Here is a 25,169-nt window from a genome sequence, read left to right as displayed (position 1 = left end):
ATTTGGTGATATTTCAATGTTGCACTGTTGACTCACAGCAAGAAGGGCCTGGGTTTGATTCCCTGGTCAGAGTCCTTTCTGTGTAGAGTTTGCATGTTTTCCTTGTGTCTGGGTGGGTTTCCTCCCATAGTGAGGCAAATTGAAGATTCTTTCCATTTGAAAATTGCCCCTAGATGTTAATGTATAGGTCTGTGTGCCTGCTCTGTGATAGACTGACAGCTTGTCTAGGGTGTTTCCTGCCTTCTGCTGACTGAGTGCTGGAATAGGCTCCAGAACCCCCATGACCCAGGAGGATAAGCATCTTAGATAATATGCATAAAAATCTACATCTGCACTTTTCACTGAATTTTTCTCTTTGTTCCAGCGAGTTAAGAAATAATATCAAACTTCTCTAATCTCTATTTATATACACTATTTTTAAGGGTTACATTCAAGGTGTTGCTCAGAAGCAATGTATGGTTTCATTCCTTGTTTTCAGCCAGTGTTTCTAGATTACTCTTTAAGAAAATGGAAGGGATGATATTTCTACTACACTTTGTCCTCAAAAGCCTTGTAAATTATGGTGAAGCAGTAATAAATTCTATATGCCCCTCAAGGAGCTCTCCCCCCCTCGACGTCCCCCTCCCGCTTCACCCGAAATTAAGTTCTGAAGTGTTTAGAGGCCAACCAGATTGCATCATTTATTTTGTCAGTGTGTTTAGCGCTTTTATGAGACACTAAATTAGCTTATTAGCATGCAAATCAGAGATGGGTTATCAAATATTCATACAGTGCATCCTCAGAGTTTGAGTGCATCGTTGCATAAGGACACCTTAGGGTCAAAGAAGTAAATTCAGGCCGATCAGGGTGAGCTGACAGAGCAAAATCTGAGATCAACCAAAGAGCTTCCAGTAACTGCACTGTTCTCATCAAAGTGAATCATAGTCCACTATTACATGACCATTTTCCAACATCTTATTATCACTTAGAATGAAACAGGATTTTTGGTACTGCACCTTTTAGACTGCTACATGTAAATAATCTTTGTTCTGACTGGCTTTATATCTCAGCGACTTAATTATTCACAATTTTTCAAAAATCTCTGGATTCCCCATTAACCAACTACTGCACATATTATGAGAGCAATAAAAAAATTTAATTAACTTTTCTTGCATAAATAGTCCAGTTTGAACCCCAGTTATTAAATTGTTATTATTATTATTAATAATAATAATAATAATGTATGTAGGGGTCTTTTGGAGTATGTTGACTTGAGGCCTGAAGTGGTGAAACCTGGCTTGTGACTGGCTAAATCCATTCCATTAAATCCATTCACACAGTCTTGCTAAACGTTCATCAGTCAACTTCATACATTTACGTTAATTGTTCACTGTGTATCAGTGATCATTAATAAAACAATGTGTGATTAAGTTAGCCTGTCAGTGTATAAAGTCAGATTCTGGTCATTTGGCTGCTGACCACTGAAGGAAACTGCTGTCTGCTGCTTTCGCCCGCAAACCAATAAAGATGAGCCAAATGAACCTTGTCCCCTTAAAAACACAAAGTGCGCTAAGTGGAAGAAGTTCATAAAGAAAGAGAAGAAAGGGAAGAGATATGTGGAGGAGCAGGTTAGGAATCCAGTAGAGAGGCAGATCAATTCTAAGCAGGAGGAGAAGATGTTGAAGGAGGAGGTGAGAGTGAAGGAGGTGGAGGTAGAAGAGGAGCGCAGTAGGATGGAGAAACAGGCAATGGAAGTGGAGATTGAGGAAGTGAGGGCGGAGCTGGAGGAGGAGATGGAGGATCAACTCAGAGATGAGGAAATGGAAGAGAAAGCAGAGACGATGGAGGAGGATAGAGTAGTAATGGAGGCCAAACAGAGGGAAAGCCTCTCTGCAGGAGTGTGAAGTGGAGGTGAACATGCCAGCAGATCCTCTAAGTACCACCAGAAAACATGAAGAAAGGATCAGGTATAATTAAGAATCAGTATTGGATACAGTTTTAACCTCAAACATCTTCCAAGGTGTTCCAGACAGAGAAGAATCCTATGAAGATGCTGTGACTTTATTCTTTGCTTTTACTGTTTACTTCTGATTTATGCTTTCTATGTTTAACAATAAACTTTCAGCGATTCAAAAAAACACTTTGGTTTGATTTTGATGTCTTTTCATGGAAGTTTATTCAACAGAACTGTTCTGCCACTGATTTGAATGAGAAGATGTATGTGTTACAGTAATATTGTAAACAGTAGTGCTTCACTTTAGCTTTTAGCATTTAGCTCTTTGTGGGGACCAAATGTTTGCAGAGCGATGAAAACATGGAAATGTTTCACATTGTGGGGACACTTGGTCGCTCCTCATAAGGAAAAATGCTTCCTTTTGAGCTTTTGCTGAAGAATTACAATTAATATTTTACTCATTTGTCAACAAACACTTAATAATTCATTTACATAATGTCTTATTAAGCTAAGCTTGATTACAAATGATCTGTGTCTCTTTATTATGGCATTATTAAGTGTTTGTTGGTCCAGAACAGCCTGCCCAAACTCTAACTGTATTTCTCTTGTGACACAGACACACAAACATAAACACAGCATTGCATATGTGCAAAACAACTTTTTGTAAAATTTCATCTTCATTTCTTTTATCTCTTATTTATTATTTACATGTGACACTGAGGTCAAAAGCACATTGACCATCATAACATAATCATGTCAGTCAATATGCTACAAACTAATGTCAGCATTTTGCACTGCCCACCTGCTCGGATATGTCCTCATCCTCCTTAAGTACTTTTTTCATTCTAGCCTTCATGTCACCACCTTGTTTTTTTTTTTGCCACTGCTGTGTATTTTCACATGATTCACGTATAGAAAGTTCTGCACTGGTAATGCAAAACCAGTACTGAACACCTGTAGATGCTGCTTGTTGTGTCAGCCAATACCAGATTCACACCATCACTGCATTATGATATACTACTCACTCAAGGCTAATGTGAGCTTCTTTTTCAAATTGCTGTTCCACCTTAAATAATGCAGCTGTTAGTGTAGGACATCAGTTTGAACTAATTTAATATATATTTAGGATTGTTAAAATGATCAGAGAAGTTATATTATCAATGATTCCTGCTAATCTAGTATGTACTACGACTATCTCATCTATTATTAGCTGTTCCTATTTTTATTATCTGATCATGGTGCCTACAACAAGCAAAATGCATAGCAATAAGTCATGTAGAGAAGTGTTTCTCGACCCACTCACCCATCGGATGGTTCCACAGAGTTATGTGTCCTGGGATGGGACTGGGATGAGAAACGCTGAAGTAGAGCACAGTGTGAAATGACACCTTTGTTTCATGTTTAAAGTCACAAGCAGATGCTTTATCTGTCTGGGATTGTGAGAGAAGGAACAGACAAGTGATGGAGCACCATGATTACGGTGATAAGTGTGGCTCTTCTCCCTCAGCAAAGTCAGTAATGACTGGTGTCTGCCAAGAGCAACGGGGGGGTGAAAATAAATGAGCTAGATTAGCCGGGTCACGTACCTGTAAGTGCTGACACATACTGAACTCTTAACCTGTTTCTGGAATCCTGCTTTGCTCACATATTGAACTTCTTCTTCTCCTGTATAAGCCCTGTACTGAGCTCTGCAATGTTGCAACAAAGTGGTCATACTTCTAAGGGTGTAACAATTTCAATACTTTAATGAAATATATAAAAATAATGGTTGTTTGTGCAATGTATCAAAATGTTTCAAGTTTTTGCATTTTGTATAAAGTTTTATATGAGGCAGTTAATTTTTTATATTTTGTATAAGGTTTTAAATGAGGCATTTCAGTGTTTTTATTTTGTTTAAGGTATTATACAAGGCAGCTCTGGCTTTTGTATTTTGTATAAGGTTTTATATGAGGCACTTCAGGCTTTTGTATTTTGTAGAAGGTTTTATATGAGGCAGCTCAGGCTTTTGTATTTTGTAGAAGGTTTTATATGAGGCAGCTCAGGCTTTTGTATTTTGTAGAAGGTTTTATATGAGGCAGCTCAGGCTTTTGTATTTTGTAGAAGGTTTTATATGAGGCAGCTCAGGCTTTTGTATTTTGTAGAAGGTTTTATATGAGGCACTTCAGGCTTTTGTATTTTGTAGAAGGTTTTATATGAGGCAGCTCAGGCTTTTGTATTTTGTAGAAGGTTTTATATGAGGCAGCTCAGGCTTGTGTGTGTGTATGCTGTGCATATGCTGTGCTGTGGGTTTTGCATCTTACATCTGTGTTGGAAAAAGGGAACTATTTGAATCTCTCTCTCTCTCTCTCTCTCTCTCTCTCTCTCTCTCTCTCTCTCTCTCTCTCTCTCTCTCTCTCTCTCTCTCTCTCTCTCTCCCCCAATAGACAGCCATCAGCATGATTACACAAGCCATTTGGATCTAACAGGATCTCACACACCTAAAATAGGTAAGCTTGCCCACAAAATCTATTTTAAGTTCCCATATGTTGAAATGGTATGCTTTATCATGCTGCTCACAAAACATATCTGATAGAGTGTGTATGAGTGTCAGCATTGGTTAAATAACGTTATTCAAGTGAAGAGTCCAAAATGGAACAATAATATGTATCATGTGTGAATAAATTGAAGTTAAAGTGCTTCTCTATGAACATGTCTCAGATAAACATATGATTTCTGTGGTGTGCCACAAGGCTCTGTATTTGGCCCACTTTTATTTTCTTTGCATACATTGCCAGTGTGTCAGGTAATAAAAAAGAAGAGAAGACAAAATTGCTTGTAACTGGTGTTGAAGCAAAGATATAAAAGGTGAATAAGAAATTTATAAATCTGGCTGTGCAGACAATAACTGTAATTGGAAATCATGGTACACTGATGGATTCTAATTTAACTTTTATTCCACATATTTATTATGCAATAAATATGTATATTGATATGTATGCACTGCACACAGGACTTCCTATAACCACGACAAAAAGCTACACATTGCAGCATCAGTAATATATTAACACAGACCAGAAAACAAGATTAAATGTGACTAGTTTAACATCACTTCCTGCCTGTTTCCTTTAGAACTGACTAAATGATCTTAATTCTATCACTATCTGTTCCAGCCAGCATTTATTCATTTCCTTTTTCCTCTGTGTAAAGACAATGCATTGAAACTTAAACTCAAATTTAACAACTGCAATGAGATTTGGCTTTAATTAATATGTCAAGCCATTACATCCCTCTGAAATAATTACAAACGCCAGCAGGATCTCAAAACTGCACATTCAGTGCAAATTAATAAGAATTCACACTCACTGACTTTAATGACTTTGCTTTTGCAGAAAAAATTACAGACTTCATGACTTTACATACTGTTCTCAGCTATATTACGTATATGGCAAATGTATGTGGGGCAGCCCTCCTGATTACTGGGTTCAAGTTCTGCAGCCACACCCATTGCTAACCAGTGTATAAAATCAAGAACATAGCCAAACAACCTCCATAAATGCACGGGCAGTATATTGAGTAATAATGAAGACCTCAATGACTATAAACATGGCACTGTCATAGGATGCAAGTCAGTTAGTGAAATTTCTACCCTGGTAGATTTGTCCTAGTCAACTGTAAGTGCTGTTATTGTGAAAAGAAAGAGACTAGGAATAACAACCGTGATAGATCAGGCAAACTCATGAGTCACAAGTGTTGAACGTGAAATGGTTTCCATGGCCGAGCAACTGCATACAAGCCTAAGATCTAGGCACTTGACACTATGCACGATACCAAGCATCAGCTGGAGTAGCATAAAGCACTTAGCCACTGGACTCTGGAGCAGTGAAAATATACCTGAAGTGATAAATCATGCTTCACTGATCTCCAGCGCTATCTACCAGAATGCAAAGTGCGAACAGGAAAGTTTGGTGGAGGAGGGATAATGTTCTAGGGATGTTTTCAGGGTGTGGGCTTGACCCCTTAGTTCCATTGAGGGGGATGTTGATGCTACAGCATACAAAAAACATTTTAGACAATTATATATTTCCAACTTTGGGGCAACAGAAAATTCCAACCTGGATAATTCCATATAGATGCCTATGGTTTTGGAATAGGCTGTCCAAAAAGTTCATATAAGTATGATGATCAAGTGTTCATATGCCTTTGGCTACACAGTGTAAATGATATACTAAGGCCCAGTCCCATTTCACCCCTTGCCCCTAACACTTAGCCCTACCCCTCCGTTTTGCACGTTCACATTTAGGGGTGGGGTTGTCCCAATTGTTGTTGAGATGGAGGGGTAGGGTGAAGTGTTAGGGCTATTTGGCCCTTCAAACAGAGATTTTTCAGAGGTGCACTACAAACGGAGTGTTACAAGAAAATTCCCAGAATGTCCTGTGAATCATCGGCATGTTGGCTGCACAAGCGACCAAAGAGACACATTCATGTCAGTATTTTCTCTGTTAAAAAACGTAGTAATACGCTGGTGTCTCGGTCGCTACATGGCAAATTTTCCCATTCCACTTTAAATGGCACAGCAGTTACGTTCTGGTACGTGAAGTTGCCTCACCATTTAAGGTGGAACGGGAAATCGATCATGAAGCTGGTGATTAGAAAGCTAAGTTCAGCTTCATATCACTGAAGAATCCTCGGTGGTGATAATAAATAATTGCCCCCTCTGTGAAGGCAGATGATGCCCTAAATGTATTTACGCAGTGAGGAGCTGAACTTTTCCCTCCTCTGCTGTCACTGCAGACAGACAAGATCACCTACAAAGCAGCGCTAGTAGCTGTTAATGAAGTGATGTAGTTTTTTGTTTGTGCTGTTTTTATTCGTTTGATTGATTGATGCGTAAAACTGAAGCTGTGACTGAATCACGAGTGCCCGTGCTTTTCAGTCTCCTTTGGATAAATGGCAAATGTCAGTGTGATATACCATTATCACTATAGTACAGAGACAAAGCAGAAAAACACGTCCTGATTATTTTTTCAGGCTATTTTAAATATGATTCACCTGTCCTGTCACATGACACACAAGTGAGATCACCACAGCTGGAGGCGGCATATTGGAAATGGCTGGAAAACCTTGTCTCCTCTGTTTATGTAAAAGCCACTGAAGAAAACTTGATGATGTATCTGGTTCTTGAAGGTTTGTCCCATTTCATAGGGGGAAGATTTCAACCACTACCCCTTGTAACTCAGTTTCAAAGGGTATGGTTACACTCGAAAACAAGGGGTAGGGGTAAAAATAAGAAATGGGATTGGGCCTTACTCTTATAGATAACAGTATGTCATACAGCGTCAGAAAGTACCTAAGCAAGTTAGCAACACTTCGCTGTAAGGTGCTGTTCATAAGTCTGCATGACACCTACATGCAGTTTGCTTGATGCTAATCTGTGGGGTAAAAGCTTTCATTATGTTTTAGCTACATCAGCCCTATAGCTTCAGTGCCAAATTTAAAGATGCAGTTCTAACACCAAATATGGGGGAAAAATGTGTGAATTACATTTTTTTTTACCCAACTATAGATTGAAGGTTGCAGAAAGTCAAGATATTCCAACACATTCAGGGACAGTGTGGCAGGAAATTAGCAGTTTACATGCTAAATAAACAGAACTTGTGGAGCGCAGATAAAAAGAAAACAGAAACAGTATGCTAATCGAATCTTCACAGTTCACTTCAGCTACAGAAAGAGCCCCAATTACTTCAATTTTGCTGCAATTTCAATGACCTCTGAATGTGATTTGGTGGAAAAGCATTTTGCAGACTGCCATTATAGATGAGTCACATCTCTGGCTGTAGTCCTACACAAAGTGTACACACAAAAATACAGATACACACTCCATGCTTCATGCTACACCTAACACAAATCTGACCTTAGCCTCAGCAACCAAAATATCAGCCTTGGCCTCTTTTACTTCTTCTAAAAACTGCAATTTTAGGGGAAAAGCATTTTTACTTCTAGATAGCAGACAAATGCCCCCACAATCACAAAATGTTAATGTTTGTATTAAACTAGAGACATAAACAGATAAATGCTCTAATAAATGCCCTGATTTCAATCTCGCAAGGGTATTAAAATGTAAATACTGTGCTCTATAAAACATATAATTCAAATGTCAGGACTATTACTAGGCCAGTTTTAAAGGGACTGTAAGGGGACTAGATGGAGATATCAGAGCACTAAGACCTGGGAAGGCTGTAGTCTAGGGCTACCTTAGCTGCGGTGCAAAGCAAAGGCAGCCACTGTCATCACTCCCTGTAAAGCTCACAATATACAACTAATAGAGTATGTGTAAGACCAAGGACTGGCTAAATAACTTTATTCATGTGAACAGACCACACATACAAAGGAATATTATTAAGACTGGGTAGTGTTAATAGAAACTAAATTGGTTCTAACTGTCTAACTGGTAAATAATATTTTGTTAGTCTGTGTGAACATGTCTCAGACAAACATAATATTCTCTGTGGTGTGCCACAAGGCTCTGTTTTTGGCCCACTTTTCTTTGTAAATGTTGTCTCTAGGGCACAATATCAAGAGGCATGGAGTCAAGTTTCATAATTGCTCTAAATGACATAATTACTCTAGATAAGCTGCTAACATGTCTGCCCATTGTTAGCTTGATGAATAGCAATTTTTAATGAAGATAAGGCAAAATTTCCTTTTCAAAAATATTCAGTTGTCATAAAATTTTGGTTAAAAGCTTACTAAAGACAATATTAGGCCTTATTCAAAATATACCAATATAGCACGCTATCAAGGTTTTATGAGCCATATTACTCAAATTGACCAAGTAATTTTACACCTACTGTTAATCTAGAAATTCACAAAGAAGAGACATTTGTGATCTCCTTTTGTGTTTCTGCTCAGGGTATATGCCTCCTGACCTTCCAATAAAATGTACGCCCTTATTCATATATCTCTAGTGACACCCCTGTCGTGAACTAAACTAAACTAAATAGAACAACAGCTGTTTATACTGACATTGTCTTCTCTCACTTGGGTTTGTTAGGCCACAGAATAGAGTACTACGGTAAGTAGTTACACAGTGCTCGCTGTACTGTGTGTGCAGCTCTCTCTCTCGCTCTCTCTCTCTCTGCAGCTCCTTTGGAAGTCAGTGGTTGTGCTGTAACTGTAGTGTGCAGCTTCACACTGGGGTCGAGGCTTTATGCTTAGACTGAATGCACCAGACTTCTATTCAGTGGAGTTCACTCTTGCATGAACTCTCTCACTATTTCTTTCTCTCTCTCTCCACTTTTCTTTGTCTCTCTCTTTCTCTTTCACTTCATCCTCTCCTTTTTCTTATGCTTTCTTCCTTTATCTTTCATTTCTCTCTTTCTCCTCCCTCAGCTCTCTCTCTCTCCTTTCTTTCTCTTTTCTGTCTCTTTTCGTCTGTCTTGTTCTCCCTCACTCAATCTCCTCTTTGTCTCTTTTGTTTCTCATTTTTTCTTTCTCACTTTATCTTTTTCTGTCTTTCACTTTCTCTACTTTCTCCTCTCTCTTTCGTTTCTTTCTCTCTCCTCTCTCTTTCGTTCCCTCTCTCTTTCCCTTCTTCTTTCTTTCTTTGTCTGCCTCCTGTCTCCCTCTCTGGCTCTTTTCTTTTTCTCTTTAACACTCCTCCACTCTCTTTTTGGTTCTCCCTCCCTCTACGCTGTGGTCCCTCTGTCACTGTTTTGTTTCTCTGTCTGTCTCTTTTCATTCTCTCTTCTCTCTCTTCCTTCTCTGACTTTATGTTCTGCTGTCTTGCTGTCCCTCACTCTACTTTACTTTACTCTCTCTCTCTCTCTCTCTCTCTCTCTCTCTCTGAGTGCTTTGCTCTGTACTGTATTGTGGTGTATGTGTTAGTGCTTTGTGGTGCACTTGTCACCCAGTTCACTTCTATATATATCGTTGCCACCAGAGTGCCAGCTTTGACGGATCACATACTTGGCACCTATACACACCACACACACCGACACACTGTGGGGTCAGCCCACATCTGGCCACTTCCTGCTGCTGCTGCTTCTAACAATAACTCTCACACACACACACACACACACACACACACACACACACACACACACACACACACACACACACACACACACAGAAACATGGTCTCTTCCACCTTTTCTCTCAGAATATCTGAAGGGGATTATAACTATTGGCATCTCTCTCTCTCTCTCTCTCTCTCTCTCTCTCTCTCTAGAAAAGCCTCGAATGAACAACATCCTAACCTCGCAGACGGAACCGTATGACCTGTCGTTCTCTCGCTCCTTCCAGAACCTCACACACCTCCCACCTTCCTACGAGATGGCCGTTAAAGCTGACCTAAGTAAATACTCTTCTCTCACCAGCTTAAGTAGGTGCTTCTGCATTCCATTCGTCCTCCCTGTCCCTGTCGTCCATCCCTGCCTGGATGAGTATGATATGGCTAGAGGTTCCACTCTCAACCCTCCTCCTTTACTTTGCTTAAAATAGAGAGAACAGAAACCAGAAAATGCAGAATGAAAAAAAGGGTTGACGTTAAGCTTGAGATAATAAGATCCTGAGCAAGAGATAATTGCAATGGTTTAAAAACAAATGGAGATAATTATTTGAAATTTTGAAAATAAAACAATTCAAAAATACCAACTCCATCCTAAAACAAGTACACAAATGTTTTAACTGCACAAAATTATTGTTACTATTATTATTGTTTTTTTAATTGGTGCTATTAAAACAGTCCGGAAATCTGGGGACATTCTAGCCCCCTCAGGATCTCCACTTCCTGCATCCCTGAGTTACAACCAATAATTGTACATCTACAAAATGCACTTATTTGGTAGGTGTTTTTGATAATATGGCCAATGAAATGAAAAAGTCAGTTTATGATATAATATAATATAATGTAGTCATAATTTGATACATTATAAATTGTCTTACTAGGCTACATTTCTCTTTTAAAATTACCTAGCTAATATTACCTACAGGGGAGAACCGTGACTATCAGAGCCTTCAGTTTCGGCTGTAAATGTCAAAACTTGGTAAAACCTTACATTCAGGACAAAATAGATCAAAATAGAACACAAAGAATCCTCTTGTTAGAAGCAAATAACTAGGTAATATCTAGCTAATTCTCTGTAATGAAATCATCATCGACTGATGTTACTGCTGGCTGACGTTAACTTCACATTAGTTAGCCAGTGTTAACCACAAAAGTTTTAATGCAGGGTCGTTTTATTGTAAAAAATATATTATCAATGATTATTAAAACTAAAAGAGCCAAGAGAGTGGCATCTGCAGCCATATATTACTTGCCTGGCCACAGAGACCTGGACATGGAGCACTGACCCTTGCTACACTGCCCCACTTTGCTGACCCTCTCTCCTTCTGCATGCCCTACAATGGGACTGGTTTGTGTATTAGCGCATGCATAGTCTGTCTTGGGTCCATATATAGACTAAGTCTTTAAAGCAATGGTTTGGCGAAATATCTAACTAATGGTTTTACCATAAATGTAGTTGATCAGCCAAGACTTTTTTATGCACATTGAGTTTGCTTCTTTTGTTTTCCACTGGAGCAACAAGGCTAATGCGGCCAAAAAGTAATAGAGGTGTCTGTCCACTCAATGGTCATCTTGGCAATGCCCCTGCATAGTTATTTCCAGTCATAGAAGACCAGGCTCCTATCCTTATGAATGGGGACAGACCTATAAATTTGAAATTAAAGGCCACATCAATATTTCAAACTTTCAAATATTTGAAATCAATAATAACCCTGACAAAAAAAAGTATATAGCACTAAAAAGTGTTCTTCTGCTGTTTCAAGCGTGACATCATACCAATGGCATCATACCAATGTAACAATTGGTGCAATATAGAACCATATTCAAAAAAACTCTGTGTAGAACCATATACGACACGTTCTATTCTGCCATGACCATCTTGCTCTGAAAGGCATGAAAGGTGTAGACATTTGGATGTGGACAGAATGAATCTAAAGAGTTGTGGGCTGTTTAAAGTGCTAAAGAAATCAGGCATGCACTCAACGGAGTGGGCTGAGCATCTCCATGATTACAAATCTAAAGGCTAGTAACTGCATATACAACCGTCCCCACTGGTATGTTTTGTTTTTTAAAGATCATGTAGTGTGAATGTGTAATTCAAACCCATATCTCATATCACTTTTCTTCTTATTTAGTGTTGGCTAATGGCAATTTAATACACCACCATCTGCGTCCTACTCTACATGCGACACTGATGCACATGCTAATGGAATTTTAACAGCTACATAATAATGACTGAATTCATACGGAGAGATGCTATCACCAAGATAGATGTTGAAGGTGGAAGCTGTGTGCTTGCTGAGGGCTAATTCTGCTCCCGAATGAATCTGTGAGATGTTAATATGTTGGGCTTCCAAGTTCTGCAACCATTAAAGCATTTGCCCTGTCATTGAAAGATCGCAAATTCGATCTCAGGTGTTGCCACAGTCATCATGGATGAGAGTACAAAACAGCACGACTAGAGCTGCGCAATGCTGGTCCATGCAGGCGTCTGTTAGCTGACATAACAGAATGGGCAGTTGGCATTCTCCTCCAAGCTTGTGGAGCCATCCGATAGGTTACGTTTGCAGCAGTATGAAAAGCGGCAGTGACTAGCCTATACCCCTTCACCTAGGTAGCATCTTGTGATAGGGAGAACTAGCAGATACTAAAGGAAATTGGTCATGACAAATGGGGAAAAAGTTGAGTGAAAATCCTCCTGAAAAATTTCATAAATGGCACAAAGAGAAGAATTCGGTCTCTTTACTGGTGTGAATGAACAGGACTGGGTTTCCCAAAAGCAACTCAGCACAGAGATCATACTTGAATAGTAAAACAAGTATCACTTGTTAACACACTATTTATGATCATAACACTAAATCTGCTTTTCCACTGCATGGTACTGGCTCAACTCACTCTTTTTGGCTTTTACCAGCAAAGCTGGTACTATTTTTGGTATCACTTCCTTTGAGGTTCCAAGCAAGCTGAGCTGACACCAAAACATGGTGACATGGAAAAACTGCAGAGTACTGATTGTTCAGAGATAATTGTCACTTTCACTCTAAATACATATACTAATGTTAGCATACTCTCTCGGGTCGCCTATGAATTGTCTTGTCAAGTGAACTGATGTAGTATTTCCCAAAATTTCAAGGCAGTTTCACATGGCATCACTATGAAGTTTAAGTGGTACTTATTTATCCCACAAATGGGGACATTTCACCGCCGCATTTAACCCATCCATGAAGTGAAACAGCACATACGCACTAGTGATCACACTTACCCGGAGTGGTGGGCAGCCCTATCCACAGCACCCAGGGAGCAATTGGGGGTTAGGTGTTTTGCTCAAGGACACTTCAGTCTTGTACTGTCAGTGCTGGGCATTGAACTGGCAACCTTCCGGTCACAGGCCAGTTCTCTAACCTTCAGCCCACGACTGCCCCCTAGACCAGCTACATTGAGGGAGTACTATATCTGCAGTGGAACATGAAGTAGCTGGTGTCAAAAGCAAGTAAAGTCAAGTAGAGTCAAGTTGAGTTAAGCAATAACATTCAGCAGAAAGCAGGTAAGATGTTTTGGGGAAACTGGGCCCAGGTTACTTAGCTAGATGGTTATATGAAACAGTAGTCTAGTAACACTAGTCTAGGGCTCACTAGCTGATCTAAAAATACTTTCGGTGTACTAAGAACTGTCCATCAATATGAATAAAAATATAAGTAAAATAGCACTTCTATAGTTCTGTGACAAAATAATAGGAAAACACTGCACATTAAATGAAGTAATCTAGATTTAAAAACACTTCACTTTCTGCATCACCATCCACCACCTTCTAAAAGAGAAAGCTTGTTGTTGCATTGTCATGATCATCAGATTTACTCAGGATACAAACAATTAAATTTGTCCAAATAATACACTACATGTTCAACAGTACCCAGACATCCCCTCTGATTAGTGTTCTCTGGCATTCACCTTCATGATCTTTATAAAAACAAAGTATGAGATGCTTTGGAACTGCATGAACCCATTTCCACCATTTCCAATGCCTAGCACTGGCTAGAAGGGTATTAGGCTCCCCAGCATTGGGCTGTGGAGCACTGGAATTGCATTCACTCAATTGAGCATCATCCAATACCTTTGGGATGACTTAAAGTGGATTCTGTGATCCAGAACTGACCATTCAACATCAGCACCTGACCTCACTAATGCTCTTGTGGCTGAATGCAATCAAATCCTCAAAGCAATGTTCCAACAGCCAGTGTAAAGTCTTCTTTGAAGAGTAGAAACTATTAACATTTATATCATTGACTTCAACAATATTTTTCTTATTACATTCAGCATCAATCTGCAAAGCAAATCACGCCCGGCTTTATAGTTTGAGTTGTTACTTTGCTCATGAACACTTGGACAGAAATAAGAGTGTAATCACTTGAAAGGTACAAATCCATCACTGATGCATGGAACTGTCAATGTAACCTGTTACTACCCACCTGAGGTTGGATGATGGATGATCAAACCTGCAGTGGTCCTGCCCTGTTTCTGTTCATTAAAGAGATAATTCTGCCAGGACAGTCTGCTTTAGTGAAGGAGCTGAACAGAGAAGAGAGAAAATAAATAAATAAATAAATAAATAAATTGATGGACAGCACTTGAGTCACTTTTCCAAAGAGAGAGAGAGAGAGAGAGAGAGAGAGAGAGAGAGAGAACTGGGGGAGAGAGGGAGAGACATAGAGTGAGAGACGGAGGGAAAGAGTAGGAGAGAGACATCAGTAGTGAGAGAGACAGAGAAAAAAAGTGAGAGAAAATAAGAGAAAATGAGAAAGGGAAAGGGGGGGAGGAAGAGATGGAGAGAAACAGAGAGAGCAAGTGAATTAAAGTGATTAGGCAGTAAGTTCTCTGCGCACAGAATATTTGATATTTTACACTTTTGTAGTTCACGTCCTTCAGAGATGACTGAACACCCAGCAAAGAGAGAGGGAGGGAGAGAGAGAGAAGGAGAGAGAGAGAGAGAGTGAGAGTGATGCAGAGACAGAGCGATAAAAACAAAGAATTGAAGCAAATAATGCAGTATGCGATAAGGGCTCTAATCAGCTCTTGCAATATAATCCTAACAGCGAATGACAGAAAAAAGAAATGCTTTACAGTTTTGTTTAGTTTACAGGCTCTATTTTTATGATCATACGGCAAGTGTGAAACTATAGCACAAGTTCCCAGTGTTGGTCTGTGTGAATGTGGCAGAAATTTTTCATATGAGTATAAATAATATTTTCATGAGCTGCAGCGCAGTTGCTAAATGATAAAAAAGGGGCAGGGCTAGAATGAATGCATTATTACCAAGAATGAACAGCCATGCTGCAGCAATGCCCGATCAAATCAACTCCTCCTCTTCCCAGAAGTCCAGTGCGTACAGAACCATCCAAACAGCAGGGTTTCAGCTCTTTCATAGAAAACAGAATAATAATCTAAGCTAATGGAATAGTATCCATAGTTATTAATAGTTTAAAGACTGGGTATCTTCAGTGTTTCAGTAATGTAATCACTCATTGCAAGTCAGAAAGCACTATAAATATGTTTAAATATCTAATCATGCCAAAAATAACCTCTTAAATGATCAGTTATTTTGAGGCGGCTGTTTATGAACTGTTTACTGGTTAGTTTTTCAAACAGCATTGCTTATTCATAATTTCAGTCAGCATAACTGGCTGTTTATTGTTGAGTAAGGGATACTGACAGGCCTTTTAAATAGTAATTGGCTATTTAATAAAATACTAAAAGTACTTTTCCAGTAGGTACAGATTTTTGGGGATTTTAGAGAGCAACTTAGAAGCAAAGTAATGAGTAAAGTAATCCCATTACAGTTTGAAAGAAGTAATTCATAATTTATAGTGGATTACAGATGGAGTAACTGTCTCAACACTTTGGTATGCCTACATTTTAATATATGGCTCACGTGTATGAGCTTTTGAGAGAATACATTTAGAGATTCCTGAAATCACCCATATTAGAACTGCATGTCTTTTAGTGAATTATTGTTTTTATGAAATAGAATATGACAAAGAAAATTGTTGTCCTCTATTTTATTTACTTCAAACATTACTGATAATTAAATAACTATATATATAATAGCCATTCACAAATGGAAAAGCTCAAGGTGCATTACAAAAACATAAAAAGAAAGAAAGGGAACGTGTAAGAGAGAAAAAGAGAGAGAGAGAGAGAGAGAGAGAGAGAGAGATTGTGCATTCGCTCTTTAATCAGTATTAGAGGGACTCCTCTGAGAAGAACTGCTCATTTATCTCTCTCTGGAAGAAAAGCAAAATGCCATCATTACTCTCTCTCTCTCTCTCTCTCTCTCTCTCTCTCTCTCTCAACTGGGCTTGTTTAACTCCTGGTCTGTCAGCTCTTTTAGTGTGTGTAAAAGTTTCTCTGAATGAGATAAGGTTAGTGTTAGTGTTCTCTGCTTAAACACACCTGACTCAGCACATCAGCTCATTACTGACATCACAACACACTCATTCAGTCTGTTCAACATCTAGTACAACTAAAGCAACATCTAGCAGGTGCACAACTATCAGCACCTGCACTCTCATTTACTGATGAACCGGGATCAGTGATCAGTTCATCTCTCTACACTAGTGACCCAGGACCCATCAGTTCATTACTCCACATTAGTGAACCAGAAGACATTAGTTAATAACTCAACACTAGTGAACCAGAAGACGTTCGTTAATCACTCAACACTAGTGAACCAGAACACGTCCGTTAATCACCCAACACTAGTGAACCAGAAGACGTTCGTTAATCACTCAACACTAGTGAACCAGAACACGTCCGTTAATCACTCAACACTAGTGAACCAGAAGACGTTCGTTAATCACTCAACACTAGTGAACCAGAACACATCCGTTAATCACTCAACACTAGTGAACCAGAAGACATTCGTTAATCACTCAACACTAGTGAACCAGAAGACATTAGTTAATCACTCAACACTAGTGAACCAGAAGACGTTCGTTAATCACTCAACACTAGTGAACTAGAACACGTCCGTTAATCACTCAACACTAGTGAACCAGAAGACGTTCGTTAATCACTCAACACTAGTGATCCAGAACACATCCGTTAATCACTCAACACTAGTGAACCAGAAGACGTTCGTTAATCATTCAACACTAGTGAACCAGAAGACGTTCGTTAATCACTCAACACTAGTGAACCAGAACACGTCCGTTAATCACTCAACACTAGTGAACCAGAAGACGTTCGTTAATCACTCAACACTAGTGATCCAGAACACATCCGTTAATCACTCAACACTAGTGATCCAGAACACATCCGTTAATCACTCAACACTAGTGAACCAGAAGACGTTCGTTAATCACTCAACACTAGTGAACCAGAAGACGTTCGTTAATCACTCAACACTAGTGAACCAGAAGACGTTCGTTAATCACTCAACACTAGTGAACCAGAAGACGTTCGTTATTCACTCAACACTAGTGATCCAGAACACGTCCGTTAATCACTCAACACTAGTGAACCAGAAGACGTTCGTTAATCACTCAACACTAGTGAACCAGAAGACGTTCGTTAATCACTCAACACTAGTGAACCAGAACACATCCGTTAATCACTCAACACTAGTGAACCAGAAGACATTCGTTAATCACTCAACACTAGTGAACCAGAAGACGTTTGTTAATTACTCAACACTAGTGAACCAGAAGACGTTCGTTAATCACTCAACACTAGTGAACCAGAAGACATTCGTTAATCACTCAACACTAGTGAACCAGAAGACGTTCGTTAATCAATCAACACTAGTGAACCAGAACACGTCCGTTAATCACTCAACACTAGTGAACCAGAACACATCCGTTAATCACTCAACACTAGTGAACCAGAAGACATTCGTTAATCACTCAACACTAGTGAACCAGAAGACATTAGTTAATCACTCAACACTAGTGAACCAGAAGACGTTCGTTAATCACTCAACACTAGTGAACCAGAAGACGTTTGTTAATTACTCAACACTAGTGAACCAGAAGATGTTTGTTAATCACTCAACACTAGTGAACCAGAACACGTCCGTCAATCACTCAACACTAGTGAACCAGAACACGTCCGTTAATCACTCAACACTAGTAAACCAGAAGACGTTCGTTAATCACTCAACACTAGTGAACCAGAAGACGTTTGTTAATTACTCAACACTAGTGAACCAGAAGACATTCGTTAATCATTCAACACTAGTGAACCAGAAGACGTTCGTTAATCACTCAACACTAGTGAACCAGAAGACGTTCGTTAATCACTCAACACTAGTGAACCAGAAGACATTTGTTAATCACTCAACACTATTGAACCAGAAGACGTTCGTTAATCACTCAACACTAGTGAACCAGAAGACGTTCGTTATTCACTCAACACTAGTGAACCAGAAGACGTTAGTTAATCACTCAACACTAGTGAACCAGAACACGTCCGTTAATCACTCAACACTAGTGAACCAGAAGACGTTAGTTAATCACTCAACACTAGTGAACCAGCAGCCATCAGTTCATTAATAAACACTAGTGAACCAAGAGCCATTGTTTGTTACAGTTTGATACCACTGGACTATAAAGATTTGACTGAGGACAACTACTGTAGTCCCTTTGTGGTGGAGACAGCGCCTCCTACTGACACTGTTTTCCCTCATTCACCCCATTTGTCAGCATTTGAAGAAACGATAGAGCTCTTTTGTTTTGTGTCCAGGTCCCCCTGTGAGGCCTGAGGGCATGTTTTTCTGACCTTTGCTGTCTGAAGGTCAGTGCCAGCAGCTGGCCAATTCTCTATTGAACAGGCAGTGAGAGCCAAGGGAATTAAAAATTCATTAAAACCAACCAAACCGCCTTCAAGACAGCAGCTTGGAGACTTTTTCTTGTTGCTCAAGAGATACAAATACTCAGTCAGTGTGAACTGGTGTGTGCTCATATTCTTACACACTGAGTATGTGGAAACACTGCTGTACCAAACATAAAAAAAATACTTTGCTGACAAATCAAATTAACAAATTTTCTACTGAGTCAAAACTTCTCCATATGTTTCCCAGCCCACTCACACTGCATCCAGGTCTTCATCACAGACACATGGACTTGCTGATGTGATTTAGGACACAGTGCGACTTACTGAGAGCTATAAAAATAAGCACAATTTCACTGCTATGTGGTGAAATGTTCTTTTTTAATGTTCATAGTAAGTCACACTGCTTTAGAAACCACACTAAGAAAAGTCTGTGCGACAGCAGTGAAGACCTGGAGGAGCTTTAAGTGGCGTTGAGAGAAGTTTTGGCGATGTATTTACAGACAAGTCAAAATGAACTCATTAATATATAATATTTAGGGCATGTTTTATTAGACAATGCATTTCTTACTGAAAGCTGTCTGCTAATATTCATTATATACTGCCCTGAATGAGTACATGCATTTTGGTGACTGTCAGGCAAAGAAGTAATACATTTTGGGGGGTGGCAAAAATGAATAGGAGTCTATAGGAGAAACGAGCGATGGAATAAAACGACAATTGGATGAGTGCAGGTCAGAACAGTGAATTCATGCTCCTGAGACAGTGTATGCGAAATGGTGTGTGAGGAAGACTCTCCAGACTGATTAGAATCCATAATCCCGTTTAATCCAAAACACAAAATCCAGAATCAAAAACAGTCCAGAGGTCAAAAAATTGGAAAAATCCAAAACCAGCAAAAGCACCAAAGGGAGATCCAGAAGTAGAGTCAAAGAGTACAGAAAAGAGTCAAGGCAATCAATAAACCATCAACAATGTGGAGACAAGACTTGGTATGCAGGTAAACTGGCAATACTTCGCACTGAGTCAGTGTACTGAAGGTCCTTAAATTGTCAGGTGAAATGAGCTGCAGGTTGGTGGTCAGGGTGCAACGAGGGAGAATGTCAGTATTCGGGTGAGGCTCTGGTGGCGAGCACAGGCATTACACTTGACATGGTGTCGTTCGGGCAAGTACCGTGGGTTGTCATGCAATTTTTCACCCCGTTCATTCTCAGTGTAAAATCAGTGCTACCTTAAAATAAGTTCCACCTTAAAATTCAGTGCTACCTAAGTACAATTCCACCTTAAAAGCAGCTTCCACATTAAAAAAAAAAACAAAAAAACATTATGTTACATAAACATTATTATTTGCTGATACTGCTGAGCATTAGGCTGTGAGCATGTGTTTTTACGATGAACTGGCAGATAAAGAATACAGTTGGTCTTGTCTGTAGGGAAACTGCTATTTTCTTCAGTTCAGTCTCAGATGACTACAAAGTGTGAAATACAGGGGGTTCTGGGGGGTCAGGAACCCCCTTATTATTAGACTCCTAAATGTCTGAAAATCTAAATTTTAAGAGGTCACTGAAAATAATCTATGGTGTTAATTACAGTAAAACAGACGTTCAAATACAAATTTATTGTTTAGCTGCATCTCCCACAATTGACCAACTTCTGTCTTTGGTATTTTTTCCTGCAGCAGCTGCACTAGTCTGCCTAAGGGTGGGGCTGTGGCAAACTGGTTAACTCAGTTGGTTCTTCATAGCCTAGCAACTGTAACTATGCCTGGCAAACTTTTGAAAAACGTGTAATATTTGTAATTATAATTGTAACAATAATTGTAAGATGAAGACAATAGGTGTGTGTTTAATTTAATTCACAAGAATTATAAGAATAAAATTATATGATCTGAAGCTAGTTTGTACTCAGAGTAACCACAAACTGGACTGGGCTGTTTTGTTCAGATGAGTTTTGCTCTTTTACCAATGCTAAATTAGTATAACAATAGATTATGCCCAACATATAATGTTTTATATAGGTTCTGTGTGTTGTTGGATGTTGAATATAAGGGTGGGGGTAAAATGTGTTGCAAGCTTTTCCCAAAGACAGCCAAAGACACTGAAAGGTTCTTCAACCCCAATTCCAATGAAGTTGGGACGTTGTGTAAAACGTAAATAAAAACAGAATGCGATTATTTGCAAATCCTTTTCAACCTTTATTCAATGAATACAAAGACAAGATATTTAATGTTCAAACGGATAAACTTTGTTGTTTTTTGCAAATATTTACTCATTTTGAAATTGATGCTTGCAACACGTTCCAAAGAAGTTGGGACAGGGGCATGTTTATCACTGTGTTACATTACCTTCTGTGTTACCTTCCTTTTAACAACACTCAATACGTGTTTGGGAACTGAGGACACTAATTGTTGGAGCTTTGTAGGTGGAATTCTTTCCCATTCTTGCTTGATGTACAACTTCAGTTGCTCAACAGTCCTAATTCTTAATGCACCATACATTTTCAATGGGTGACAGGTCTGGACTGCAGGCAGGCCAGTCTAGCACCCGCACTCTTTGACTACGAAGCCACACTGTTGTAATACATGCAGAATGTGGCTTGGCATTGTCTTGCTGAAATAAGCAGGGACGTCCCTGAAAAAGACATTGCTTGGATGGCAGCATATGTTGCTCCAAAACCTGTATGTACCTTTCAGCATTAATAGCGCCTTCACAGATGTGCAAGTTACCCATGCCATGGGCACAAACTCACCCGCCTACCGGAGGACACGATGTCCATGATTTCCAAAAACAATTTGAAATGTGGACTCGTCAGACCACAGGACACTTTTCCACTTTGCGTCAGTCCTTCTCAGAAGCCGGCGGCGTTTCTGGGTGTTGTTGATATATGGCTTTCACTTTGCATGGCAGAGTTTTAACTTGCACTTGTAGATGGAGCGACGAACTGTGTTCACTGACAGTGGTTTTCTGAAGTGTTCCTGAGCCCATGTGATAATATCCGTTACAGAATGATGTCGGTTTTTAATGCAGTGCCACCTGAGGGATCGAAGGTCACGGGCATTCAATGTTGGTTTTCTGCCTTGCTGCTTACTTGCAGAGATTTCTCCAGATTCTCTGAATCTTTTGACGATATTATGGACTGTAGATGATGAAATCCCTAAATTCCTTGCAATTGCAAATAGTCTTAAACTGTTGGACTATTTGCTCACACAGATGTTCACAAAGTGGTGAACAAACCTCACCCCATCCTTTCTTGTGAACAACTGAGCCTTCCAGGGATGCTCCTTTTATACCCAATCATGACACTCATCTGTTTCCAATGAACCTGTTCACCTGTGGAATGTTCCAAACAGGTGTTTTTTGAGCATTCCTCAACTTTCCCAGTCTTTTGTTGCCCCTGTCCCAACTTCTTTGGAACATTGTTGCAGGCATCAAATTCAAAATGAGTGAATATTTTCAAAAAACAATAAAGTTTATCTGTTTGAACATTAAATATCTTGTCTTTGTAGTGTATTCAATTGAATATAGGTTGAAAAGGATTTGCAAATCATCGTCTTCTGTTTTTATTTATGTTTTACACAACGTCCCAACTTCATTAGAATTGGGGTTGTACTTCTAAACCATCCTTCGAGCCTTAAAGATACAAAAACAAGAGTATTGTCTCTATAATTCTTCATTTCTTTAGTTTCAGTGGACATAGTTTTGAATTTGTTTTCTTATTTTTGGTGACTAGGCTACAAGCCAAATAATGAATGGCAGGTAGATAACAAGCAACTTGCTGACTATAAAAATGCAGACGTTAAAGATACTTTATGGTGGGCCAAAGCTGAAAGGCTGGGGAATGATGGCACGTACCCCAAACATCTAGACTAACAGATAATCATTTATAAACAGTGGCTGGGATAGTTGGAGAGATTGGAGAGTTGGAGAGTTGTTCCAGCAGTAGCAAAACAATTCTACATTAAATGACAAAGCAAGAAAACATACTCGCCATGCCACTGTGGGATTGAGGGCAGGGGATGGGGGTGTTGGAGAGTTGTTCCACCAAAAGCAAAACAACTCTCCACCACACAGCAAGGTGGAAGCCAATGACATGGCAAAAATGTGGGGTGGCATTTAGAGTGGCCTATCAGATTTTTAGAACACACATGTCAGGCTCCAGTCCTCACAGGCCAAAGCACTGCAGATTTCAGCAAACTGCCTCATTAAACACATCTAATTCAGCTTCTGAGCTGATTAGCAAAGCCTTTATGAGGGTAAATGCCTATTTCCGCAACACTTTGGCCCAGAGGGTCCCCAGTTTGACACGCCTGCTTTAAAATGGCGTATGTCAGTTGATTCTCTGTTTTTTGGAGAATGTTTGTACTTAGTATGTTCACATTTTAATTGCAGAGTTTTAAAGAGTTTTAAAGCACTTCTTGTAAGTCGCTCTGGATAAGAGCGTCTGCTAAATGCTGTAAATGTAAATGTAAAGATAAATATATGAATTCGTTAATACTCAAAGAATCCTTTTCCTTCCATCTTCTTCATTCATCTTTGGAGTGTTTAAAAAAAACTATGCTGGATTTAAAACCCCCATAGTCTTTTTCCATGAGAAAAAAAAAGGTCTCTCTTCTTACAATAAAGGAATTGGCTAAATCTTTGAGTGACAAATGTGTTAAGTAGAAGTCTTTTGGGGAATCAGTGTGTTACTGTGAGGTGCTCTGTCTCACACTCTCCCTCTCTCTGTCTGCATGTGTAAAAGCTGCTCAGCAGGTGTAACTGTCAGGGTGACCATGTTTGAAACTTACCAGTGTGAGTCTGAGAGAACACCAGAACATCCAGAGACCCCCAGAGAGAAGGGGAATGAGAGAACACATGAGTAGTAAAGGAGGAAAGGATTCAGTTCACAATACGGTGGAACAAAATTGTGAAAAAGGAGAAAAAAGTGGGAATAAAAGAAAAGAAAAGAGAATGGGAGGGAAAGAGGGAAAAATAGGAGAAAGAAAATAGTGAAATAAAGTGTGGACAAATTGTGCACCTGGACAGGAGTGTAGCCAATGGGGGATGTTCAACCTACCCCAAAAAAAATAAAACAAAGATCTGAAAAAATCCCATTCAAATCAAATCAAAGCTGTGTATAATCATCACTCCATGATTTTGAGGCTGAAATAGCCTGTGGATAACTATTACTAACTAATACAAAAAGTTGTTCTCAGAGAAGATGGGTCTCATCAGTGGATCTCATCGCCAGTTCCATCATATCAGTTGTACAAAAAATAAATAAATAAATAAGTTGTTGGGTTTTTTTTCTCCTGCTTCTTATTAAAATTTTCCATTCCACTTTAAATGGTGCAGCATCAACAGGTGCCAGAATGTAACTTCTGCACCAATGAAAGTGCAAAGGAAAATTCAAACGAGAAGCTGATGCATAAGAAATCAACTTTAGCTTCACTTCACCAAATATACAGTCATTTCATTACCATTAAAGAATAAAACTTCATTCACTTTGTGATTTGACTTCCTGTAATACAGTGACTGAAAAGGGTTTACTTTAAAGCTTGGCTGAATGTAGTAATATTACTCACATACTGTTATTGGCTGATGATTAGTCTATAGGGCTGGTTTAAAAATGTTTCTGGTGCAGAATGTATTAAACCCTGGTACTGCAGTACCCCCCTCCTGCACATGTTAGTGTTTCCTTGTTCTAACACATCCACTTCAACTCAGGAAGTACTAAACTAATTGAAGGGAAGCACCAAAATGAAGGGCGGTGGTACTCCAAGACCATTGGAAAGTACTGTCATAGGCCAACAGTGTTTTGCACAACAGCCAGTGGATGGTGGAATTTAAACATTTGCCTAGCAAATGGAATCACTCCTGGACACCAGCACCAACATTTAGCAGCATAAACTCTGAGCCCAACTCATATGTTTAACTTTCCAGATATTAACTTTCCAGGCTATATTAAATCACAATTTATATAGCAATGTATTCGCTTTTACTTAAAGTTCAGAAGACACTTTTTAATGTGAGGTACACTAAAAAAAGAAGCAGGATGTGCTCTTTAGGTGACGGGTTAATGCATTTGATTGACAGCTAGGTAAATGCAAGAACAAAAGCAATTTGAGAGAATGCGAAAGACCATGAAGCTTAACAAACATTTGGAAACTGATATATAACAATAAATAGAAAACCTGCACAAAACACATAACAAAGCAAGAATACAAGTTAATGTGTTCAAAATGGATAAAACTAGCTTTTTTCTCCATATTAAATGTGAGAGTGACTAGAAAGAAGGGATTAATTTGTCAACTGTGCATGCAGAAATGCAGAGAAGATTGTACAGGCTAGAGAAGTGCTTCTCAGATGTTGGATGCCTTGCTCCACACAC

The 25,169-nt window shown here is 39.2% G+C and overlaps 1 protein-coding gene across 2 annotated transcripts in view; it reads left to right on the top strand.

The window, feature by feature from the left end:
- LOC108433472 (protein shisa-6-like) overlaps nt 1-25,169 on the top strand; it is a 156,420-nt gene that overhangs the window by 127,156 nt on the left and 4,095 nt on the right. Inside the window, exons 6-8 of one of the 2 annotated variants that reach the window (XM_017708067.2) lie at nt 4,357-4,419; nt 8,964-8,984; nt 10,140-10,265. In XM_017708067.2, coding sequence (XP_017563556.1) covers nt 4,357-4,419; nt 8,964-8,984; nt 10,140-10,265 — 210 coding nt within the window. The remainder of the gene's footprint in view (nt 1-4,356; nt 4,420-8,963; nt 8,985-10,139; nt 10,266-25,169) is intronic. The other variant, XM_017708068.2, reaches the window with a different exon arrangement.

Source organism: Pygocentrus nattereri, chromosome 1, assembly GCF_015220715.1.
Source record: "Pygocentrus nattereri isolate fPygNat1 chromosome 1, fPygNat1.pri, whole genome shotgun sequence".
Lineage (NCBI taxonomy): Eukaryota > Metazoa > Chordata > Actinopteri > Characiformes > Serrasalmidae > Pygocentrus > Pygocentrus nattereri.
Note: the sequence above shows the minus strand (reverse complement) of the source record. Positions and strands in the feature narration are given on the sequence as shown.